Consider the following 10,382-nt stretch of genomic DNA (forward strand, 5'->3'; position numbering starts at 1 on the left):
GACAGTAAGCTTTAGATCCCTTGAAAGACGGGGGGGGGGGGGGGGGGGTGGCGGCTGAGAGGTTGAGATTCCTCCACTCAAGGAGCCAGAGTATCACAAAGGAAGCCAGGAAATATCTTCTGTGACATTGCATTATTTGCAGTAGGGAGAGGTGGTGAAATGTATGGAACAGCCTCCTTATTTAAAAATGGAGCAGACAAATTTACTTCAATATTCGGATCAGATAAAAGATGCTAACTATTGATGCAGAAACTGAAAATTACCATTTCAATTTACTTAAGTTTTCTGTGCAGAAATCATTATTCATTGATGACTTCATATTACAGGGATTTCTTATTCAGGACCCCTGGTGGCAGCAGAGCCCAAAACAGAAAATAAGTTCAACTTTACTTTTTAAATAACTTTATTTTTTTTGTCACAGAGAAATTTTCTATACATATACAAAAAAATTGGAAATCAAACATGGTAGAAAGTCGTCATGATCAATAAAAGACGAAAAACACAATTACAATTCATAAGGTAATTCAATGCCAGGGCTTAAGTGTTTGTTTTATGCTAAATTATTACATTTTTAAAAGTTCAGTTATCTTTTTGAGCACCATCTTTACCTCAGGCCATCGTTGTTTTCTGAAGTGTGCGACAACTTTGAGTATTTATACAAAGTAAACTGGTCTTTATTTCACCACACAAACAACTCAAACTGAGTTGAGCTGTGAGAGTTGAGTAACAGATGTTAACAAGTGGAACATATTTAATTTCAAAACACATGGTGCACTTGAATGCAAGCTAAAGTGTTACACAAATTCATCTCTCTTGTTCCTAACTCTGGGGTCTCAGATGAGAGGTCATGATACACAGATGATGTGATTCAAAGGAGCTCTGTACCTGCGAGCGCTGCAGCTCGGTGACTTTACTAAATCAGTCACATTTGTTATATTGATTTGTTTTGTGTAAAATCATGAACATGTAAAATCATGTTCATCTGAGAAAGTGAAGTGAAATTGAACTGTGATCACTGACAATTTGGTTTAATACCAATGCAAGTTGAAGGTCAGACCACAGATTGTTGGTGAATTCACTTACTAAGTATCTAACAGAGCAGAGAGCAGCTATGATGTCAGTGTCCTGAATACAGGCTGAAACTCAGATTTATTGGTTTACAAAGTACACAAAATTCCTTCTGTATTCATATATCATTTATAGAATGCTTTCCATTATTTGTGCATCATAATGCAGCTTTAACATTAAGACTCAACATCAACAGGTGTACATGCATAATTAAATAAACAAAAAACCACAATGGTATTAGAACATATAAAATTGCATAACTCATCCTACCAGCATTGTATTTTTTAATAAAAAATAATTATTACTAAGAAAAGGGTTAGACAAGCAGTAAACACAGACAGGGAAAATGCTTCAATTATTTACTTGATCCACTGTGGAAAACCAAATTCAACTTTTTTTATATATTAAGATGAAAAAACAAAGTTGTGTTTCTGAACACAGCATGTGTGCTGTTGGCAAACAGACAGACGCCAGTGGAGTGCATACACAAAGTACTGGAAGGGGGGAGGGGCTGGTCATATAAGCCATTTTCAGACATGAACTCTGGAGGATGTCCGTAGAATTGTGTCCGGACTTTCTTCGGAGGTTGCCTTTCACACATAAACAACACAGCTAAGATTCTTGGCTCAGACGTGTTCACAACAACAACAAAATCTCCAGAGTGTTCAGGTGAGGGGTGTGCAGCAGGCAGAGGAAGGATGTAACAGACTCATTCTGCTCCAGAGATCTTGTGTATTTGTTTACAGCCCATCAACACCGGCCCTTATCACCAAAAATTCTCTTGACATCTTAGTCGGTGACGTCTACGTGTATGGCACCACTTTTTCATGCACAGATTTGTTTTTCTTATTTTTGCTTCTGTCGCGTGATCAACACACCCACTTACTTGTAGTGAATGATGCGGGGGATCTCCTGCTGTGTTCTCACATCAGCTCCTTCGGACATTCTGATGAGTTTTTACAAGGGGACTGGCCGGAGAAGCTTCAGGTCCGGAGGCTCTCACTCTGACATTTGCATTCTCAAATAAAGCCCCTCCGAAGAATGTCCGTATGTTCTCGGGAGTTCAGTGCATGTCTGAAAGCAGCTATACAGTACAACAGAACAATACTGTGGTCCCAAACACTAAAACAATAACACCACCCTGAGCTAAAATATAATGACAGCTCCAATTCATAAATGCATTAACAAAATGCATAGAAAGGTCTGCATCCAAATCCTCTGATCTGAATTGTTGTTAACAAAGGAGAGTCAGCAGGGAGAGGACATGAGGGGAAATAAACACAACCTAAATATGTACATCCAAACAATAGTAGAGCACTATCATTACATTGTTTTGTTGCTTTTTTTCCTCCAGTTGAAGCTCAAGTTTATTGGTATGTTTGTGCTGAGGTAACACTTCTGCAGCAGAGGATGTTAGGGTCTTTACTTGTGTTCCAGTCGCAGTGGCTGCTCCATACCATTAATGGTTAATGACCGCAAGTGCCCGTCCTCCTCCACCTCCACCCGCTCCTGACCATTCTCCACAATTCTGTAGGAGGAAGAAACCACAAGAAGTAAAGGGTAAGGAAGAGAGGAAGTACATAGAGGTTTAAACCAGACTTAAGTATTAAAATTACACATTGGAACCGAGCGGAGATCGCAGCTGAGATGTAACTGAACTCAAACACTGGCTTCATTCATCTAATAAAAATGTTTTTACTTCACTGAGCAAATGTCCCATAATAACTTTATTTAAACACGTAGAACTCTTTAAAGCCCCTACAAGTTTTTAACTGGTTATGAAACTGTCTTATTGCTGCCTATTTATGAATCTACAACAGCAAATGAGACAATCAGGGATAAAATTTGCATTTTCTCTACACTATTCTCAATATATGTGGTCGGGCTGGATTACCCGCAAGGTCAAAGCAACGATTTACGGCATGCTGGAAAAATTTAGGTGGAGAGAGGAAACCGAAGCGGGGGGAAATGACTAGCTAAATGCTAGGCTAAAGGCTAACCCGTACAGACCACCCTCCCGGGTCTGTTCCTCACCAACTCCAGGTCAAGATGGAGGAGATCAGAATGAGAATTATGATACAATTCCTCATTACTAGGCCATCTAAAAACAGTTGTGTGCAAAGGTGTGGTTTGATATTCCAGCCAACTTTAAGCCCCTTAACATTGACTTGGTATTGTCTGAGGTAGGATGTTCCATTTGCCCACAATAATTATCATTATGTATGGATTTCTCATACCTGTATACATTTAGTCCACAGAGGCGCCACAATCAGCCACAATGCTTGAATGGTACAGTGCACCCGGAAAGTATTCACAGCGCTTCACTTTTTCCACATTTTGTTATGTTACAGCCTTATTCCAAAATGGATTCAATTCATTTTTTTTTTAAATGTTTGCAAATGTATTAAAAATAAAGAACGAAAATATAACATGTACATAAGTATTCACAGCCTTTGCTCAATACTTTGTTGAAGCACCTTTGGCAGCAATTACAGCCTCAAGTCTTTTTGAGTGTGATGCTACAAGCTTGGCACACCTATTTTTGGGCAGTTTCTCCCATTCTTCTTTGCAGGACCTCTCAAGCTCCATCAGGTTGGAGCGTTGGTGCACAGCCATTTTCAGATCTCTCCAGAGATGTTCAATCGGGTTCAAGTCTGGGCTCTGGCTGGGCCACTCAAGGACATTCACAGAGTTGTCCCGAAGCCACTCCTTTGTTATCTTGGCTGTGTGCTTAGGGTCGTTGTCCTATTGGAAGATGAACCTTCGCCCCAGTCTGAGGTCCAGAGCACTCGGGAGCAGATTTCATCAAGGATGTCTCTGTACATTGCTGCATTTATCTTTCCCTCGACCCTGACTATTCTCCCAGTTCCTGCCGCTGAAAAACATAGAGTTCAATCTTTGTTTCATCAGACCAGAGAATTTTGTTTCTCATGGTCTGAGAGTCCTTCAGGTGCCTTTTGGCAAACTCCAGGTGGGCTGTCATGTGCCTTTTACTGAGGAGTGGCTTCCGTCTGGCCACTCTACCATACAGGCCTGATTGGTGGAGTGCTGCAGAGATGGTTGTCCTTCTGGAAGGTTCTCCTCTCTTCACAGTGCAACGCTGGAGCTCTGTCAGAGTGACCATCGGGTTCTTGGTCACCTCCCTGACTAAGACATTTTTCTGTGAACTTCCCCAGATCTGTGCCTCGATACGATCCTGTCTCGGAGGTCTACAGACAATTCCTTGGACTTCATGGCTTGGTTTGTGCTCTGACATGCACTGTCAACTGTGGGACCTTATATAGACAGTGTGAGCCTTTCCAAATCATGTCCATTCAATTGAATTGACCACAGGTGGAGTCCAATGAAGTTGTAGAAACATCTCAAGGATGATCAGTGGAAACAGGATGCACCTGAGCTCAATTTTGAGTATCATGGCAAAGGCTGTGAATACTTATGTACATGTGATCTTTTCGGTTTTTATTTTTATAAATTTGCAAAAATTTCAAATAAACCTTTTTTCACGTTATCATTATGGGGTATTGTGTGTAGAATTTTGAGGAAAAAAATGAATTTAATCCATTTTGGAATAAGGCTGTAACATAACAAAATGTGGAAAAAGTGAAGCGCTGTGAATACTTCCTGGATGCACTGTATGTGTCATGTCGTCTACAGAAGGAGTGCTGGAGCCACATCCCAAAGAAACAAAAAACCCAGAACTAATAATACACACCACTAAGGTTGGGTATCAATTGGGTTGTTTTCCAATTCCTGTGCGAAATCGATACTTTTGAAACGGTTACGATGCCTGAACGGTGCCAGAACTAATACTTTCTTTAAAAAGATCACAAAAGGATCATCGACAATAAGGACAGCATTTTTTAAATTGCTATGTTAAAAGTTGCTAATTGGAAGTTGAAATTGAATATATTAACTGTCAACAGTTTAAAATATACTTAACTTACATGTACAAGTAGAGTGTAAAACGCTTAACAAGTTTACCTAACAAAATAAATAAAACCTAACCCCACAACAGTAATCAAACACTAAATAACTGTTTCAGTGCTTATCACATTAAGATACTCAGCTCAGCTCCAAACTCATCACCAACTATTTCCCCCACCGGCAGGGCCAGGGACGCCCACACTGTCAGCTGGTGTGCTTGGCATGGGGTCATGCAGGAAGTCAAACATGATGCATCTCCTGATTTCAAATGTATCTTTGCACCACAAGGTGACAAATTAAGTTTGTCGTGTTCCTCCTTGTACATAGAATTCTCAAAAATTTGATGCACGTCCTGGTATCAGAATCCTTTCACATGAAATACAACCAGACTTTAAATCATTTAGCTGTGGGAATTTAGTAACAGTTGGTCAGGGTCTATCTACCTTTTAGTAGTGATCTTCCTGCCATTGATGATCTTGGAGGAAGTGGACACAGAGCGGAAGTTGCCCATCCCTCCTCCACCTCCTCCTCCCCCAAAGGATGTGGAGGAAAAAGAGGTGAAGCCTCCACCTCCCAGACTGCCCATTGGTGACATGTGACCCATGTGACCCATATGACCCATGGTGCCCATGGTGCCCATGGTGCCAAAAGAACCAAAGCCTGAGGTGAAAAGGAAAAAGAATGAGACTCGTTCAAACAAATGACAGAGATTTGTGACAATGTGTTCATTCCTGAGCTTTCAGTAATAAAATGTTTTAGTACATTTTCTCTTTTCACTGGTGCACATCTTACCCGGGTCAAAATGTGAAAAGCCAGCACCAAAGGGTGGAAAACCAACAAAGCCTCCAAAAAATGAGCCCCCTGTCCTATGGCGATTCGCCCGACCTTGGTGCTGCCGGCTGCTGCCAAAAAAAGGATCCTCACTGAAAGGATCTGCACCTGAAAGAACAGGGAGGAAAAGAACGGAGGTTATGCTTCAGGTTGAAACTCCTCAAACCTGCATTTTGACGAGAACAGATTTAGTGATGACAGTTTGAACAACTTACCAAAAAAGTTAGCAAATGGGTCCCTGCCACCGAAGAATTCCCTGAAGACATCTTCTGGGTTGCGGAATGTGAATTGATCATGGAAATGATCTCCATTGTGGAAGTGACCCCCTGAAACATCATGTTTATGAAAACTCATGTAAATCGTGGAAATCTGGATCCAGCCCGCAAAATAACTCAAGAAATTCAATTCTGCTTTTAGGTTCAGGAAAAAACAGAAATGCTTTGGTTACTGGTTAGTTTTATGCAAGTTTATTAAAGGAGCCTGTACCTCTTCCTCCATTACTCCCCGTCAGTCCCTCTTTGCCATATTGATCATATATGCTCCTCTTGTTTACTGGAAGAGGAAACGGAAACATCTCCAAGTATTAATAGCAACAAACAAATTCAACAAATAAATCAGAACCAGTAGGATCCCTGAAGAGGAAAAGGAATTGTGTGCTTCATTAGAACTGCTCTACTGCCCTCAGACTGATGCTATTAGCTTCACTCCATTAACTGTGCAGTGTGTCCCCTGGTATCTGTTGTTCATTTGCAGACTTGTACAAACACTTGTGATACGAACCATCTGACAAGACTTCGTAAGCCTCTGACAGCTCCTTGAACTTCTTTTCAGCGTCGTCCTTGTTCTCTGGGTTTTTATCAGGGTGCCACCTCAGGGCCAACTTCCTGTACCTTCACACGGACAGAAGAAAGATCATGGCTATGAAATAACACATGACTGAAAAAGTTAAATACTGTACTCAGGAATGTTTCACTTGCTTTCTTTATCTCCTTGTACTGTTTTCTGGTTTTAACATCTTATTACTGTTAAATGTTGTTTCTTCTAATCAATGGTGTAAATATTGTAACTCTGTAGAGGTGTTCAGCTACATCTATTGCCCCTGTCCGTCCTGGGAGAGGGATCCCTCACGTGACTCTCTCTGGGGTTTGTTCCCCCTGTTAATCAGTTTTTTGGTAGTTTTTCCTCACCCTTGTTGAGGGTTAAGGACAGAGGATCTAGCACCTTGTTAAGCCATATGTGACATATTGTGACTTGTGAACCTGGGCTACACAAATAAAACTTGATTGATTGGTATGATATCAAACATTTTAATTCAACTGAAATGTTTGTGTTTTTATTTTACTTTTAAAGATCATAATGTGTGTCATTATAGTAAACCTGTTTCAAATTCTATATATCAGCTGCTTCAGCTGTTGCTAAAAAACTGCAGGACTTATATTAAAGGACACAGAGCAGCATGCACTCCAGCATTACTGTGCGTTACTTTATCTCAGTGTTACAGAGGCCTCACTGTTCACTTATCACTCCCTACAGGTGTATAACATTACTGCTGCAGCAACATGGGGAAGGAAATGCAATGAATATTCCAGACAGTAAGAGTTTTAGCACAATTGTCAGTAGGTGAATCTTAAATATGGCTAGGGATCAATCAGTGAGTTGTAAAAAGAAGAGCAGCCACATCCACACTCATGTTTAAAGTAACAATAGATGACCCAGTGCAGTTTGCTCTGCTCTTAGAGATGGACGATAGAGCATAGAGAGGTATGAGCACAGAGAAGAGGCAAGGAGAGGAGGAGAGAAAATGACAAAGACAGATGAGACAAAAATAAAATCTCCAATCAGAGACATCTGAATGGGACCCATATTGAGCTAATATTACAATTTCAATTCAATGTGTGCTCAACTGTTCCAGAGCGCCACAGCTGAGATATCTTTACAACTCACGCTTTCTTTATGTCATCCGCAGACGAATCCCTCCGTACTCCTAACACCTGGTAGTATTCCACCATGATGAGGGGATGAAAGGAGAAACCTGAAAACAAAGAAAGCTGCTGACAAATATTATACATACAGTTGCCCTAAATGGCTTCCGTCAGCCGAACGCCAACACAGCACTGATGCGACCGTCAGTGCTAAACCACTGGTAAGTGTCCTGGGTCTTGTAACACTGTGTCAACCATGTCAGATCAGATGTGACCATATTGCCATTGTGATGACTCATTCAACCTATATACAGTATACCATGGAATTGACATGCTCTCCCTGTGTGACTTCGCCCTGGGTACTCCAACTTCCTGCCACAGTCTAGAGACATGCAGGTTAGCTGGACACTCTAAACACCCTGTAGATGAATGTGAGCGTGAATAGTTGTCTCTATCAGCCCAATGATACGCCGGTGACCTGTCCCCCACCTCTCATTCAATGTCACTTGGGACTGGCTCCAGCCCCCCAACAACCCTCAAAGGATTTGCTGTAATGCATGTGCTACAAAAAGGGAAATTATTGTAACAGCAAATGCATATTTCCAGTATTACAGAAGCGTGACAGCTTAGATGTCATGCAATGCTGCTTACAGCATTTACATGTATTTTCTGCAGGAACCTCTTGTTATTTTAGGAGGTCTACAGCAGCTATTCTAGGTGAGGACGCTCAAAAACGACAATGGCACCGATGTGCAGCTATCAAACTGTGTCTTTGTCCTGATTTGACTCTACTTACATCAACTGAAATCGTCAACGTGTCAAATGTAAGATTCACCCATCAATATAAACCACAACTGACGGACTTATACACCGACCACTGATCTCAAACCGCCCGAGTGGAGCTTGCTTGTTTACCTGTGACCCTGAATGGCTGCTGCTGCTGCTGAATGGCTAACGCTGGTGAATAGAAAGAGCCACGAAGTGCATGGTTACCTGGGGTTTACCAACAGCACCGCGTCGACTTACAGGGCACTCAGCCATTCCAATTGGAGAAACTAAGCACATTGAAACCCTTTTGTTCGTAGCGCTGTTTGCTGATATTAGCGAACCAAACACAAGCTGGTTAGAGCGTTAGCTTAGCAGTAAACATCATTAGCCACATTAGCTGTGCTATCAAATACTTACCCAATTAGAGTATAGTTGTCTGTGACCTCAGCAGAAATATAGGACAGAGACACAGGGTGTTACATCTGGTAAGACATGAGCTAAACGGGTTTATTCATGGTGGGCAGGGAATGGTCCTCAAATCACATCTATGGATCAGACGATGCGTTGTTTCCCAATTCTTCTTCCCTCTCGGCTTGTTCGTCGGCGGTGATTAAAGTAGGTAGGCGCGTTACTGCCACCAACCGGACACAGCAGGAACGGGACACAAAACAGTGCCATCAGTAAGGAACCATCATCCCCAATCTCATTCGGCCTCCTCAGCATATACTGATCAACACGATTAACATTAACCTCACGAGTAGTTCTCCACATCCTTGGCTGTGCCACGATCAGCAGCTTGGACAGTAATCGTTAGTCATTTACTGACGTGACTTCACTGCAATGGAAAAGGCAAAAAAATGATGATACTGCCAAGTAGTCATCATTAAGAATTATAGAGAATTTACAATAATCTACATGAACTGCACTGTTCTTATTAACCATTCGTATCAACCAGATGCAATGACCAGTGAAAAATCAGCTTTGATAATTAGTCACTGTTTGAGATTATTTGATACTGACCATTGAAAAAATTTAAATAAAATTCAGAGGTAAAGATGCACAGTATTGAGTGACAGGCATTATATAGAGCCACTTTGATACCAGAAAAGCAAAGAAGACAAGGAAGAAGAGAAGCAAAAGTGGGGAACCACTTCCTGTAAAGCTTTGAACTCTAATAAGGAGTCATGTAAATCAGTTTTAACAAGTACAATTTTATTTTTTTGTTGAAACTGGCATGGGATTAGAATGGAAAGAAAAGGACCAACGCAAAACAGCAAATTGTGTTTAATAGGGATAACAGTTGCTGGATGGACAAAGAGAAATGTGCTTATGTTATTGTGTCTGACGGTGGTTAGGCTGGAGATGCTCGCATGTTTATTAGTTTTATTTGAGCAGCTTTGCAGTTGCCATGGAGGTCATGGTAGTCATTGTTGTCATCGTCATGGTGGGCACGGTGATGTCTTTGAAGATGGGCTGTGTGATACCAGAGTAGGACACTTTGTTCTCACTCAGAGTCCCAATGATCATCTGGCGCATCTCCCTGCTGGCATCACCACGCACTGCCAGCAATGCCTGGATGTGCTCCTCCCTATGGAGTGTAGGAGAGAGAGAGAAAAAGTTCAAGACAACAGAGCAAAACCTGTTAACGGCCCAATTACTGATCAATCAGATCACTGGAAATTCATTAATCTGCAGGATTCTGACAGGGGGAAATTAGTTTACAATTAATGCTGAATTAAGAGCAGCAGATATTTTTTATAGATTAGGGGAATCATTTTGCTTTTCCAGATTTTCCCTGTGTCCACTCCGGTATTACAACAGATCTTCTAACATGTGACAGAGAGAAAGTTTATCACACTGAATAAATAT

General features: G+C 41.3%; 1 protein-coding gene across 2 annotated transcripts; it reads right to left on the reverse strand.

The window, feature by feature from the left end:
* Window positions 1-1,117: 1,117 nt before the first annotated feature.
* LOC117777792 (dnaJ homolog subfamily B member 6-like) lies at window positions 1,118-9,243 on the reverse strand. 2 transcript variants are annotated; one of them, XM_034612763.1, is made up of 8 exons: window positions 8,931-9,243; window positions 7,768-7,855; window positions 6,604-6,713; window positions 6,310-6,375; window positions 6,039-6,146; window positions 5,785-5,931; window positions 5,436-5,652; window positions 1,118-2,596 (listed from the first exon to the last, which is right to left on the reverse strand). In XM_034612763.1, exons 2-8 carry the CDS (start codon window positions 7,830-7,832, stop codon window positions 2,491-2,493), a joined length of 819 nt encoding a protein of 272 aa, XP_034468654.1. In that variant the 5' UTR covers window positions 7,833-7,855; window positions 8,931-9,243; the 3' UTR covers window positions 1,118-2,490. The 2 variants fall into 2 exon arrangements, with proteins under 2 accessions (XP_034468654.1, XP_034468653.1); XM_034612762.1 differs by having other exon boundaries at window positions 6,039-6,149; window positions 8,931-9,183.
* Between the last annotated feature and the right edge of the window lie 1,139 nt (window positions 9,244-10,382).

The sequence above is a fragment of the Hippoglossus hippoglossus genome, chromosome 17 (genome assembly GCF_009819705.1).
Source record: "Hippoglossus hippoglossus isolate fHipHip1 chromosome 17, fHipHip1.pri, whole genome shotgun sequence".
Classification (NCBI taxonomy): Eukaryota; Metazoa; Chordata; class Actinopteri; order Pleuronectiformes; family Pleuronectidae; genus Hippoglossus; species Hippoglossus hippoglossus.

Excerpts from the sequence above, each read along its gene's own strand:
- LOC117777792 (XM_034612762.1), bottom strand. The coding sequence starts at position 7,832 with ATGGTGGAATACTACCAGGTGTTAGGAGTACGGAGGGATTCGTCTGCG. Across the intron at positions 6,376-6,603 it reads TTACGAAGTCTTGTCAGATG|TAAACAAGAGGAGCATATAT; the intron begins GTTCGTATCACA and ends TTCCTCTTCCAG. Across the intron at positions 2,597-5,435 it reads AGGAAGATCACTACTAAAAG|AATTGTGGAGAATGGTCAGG; the intron begins GTAGATAGACCC and ends TTCCTCCTACAG.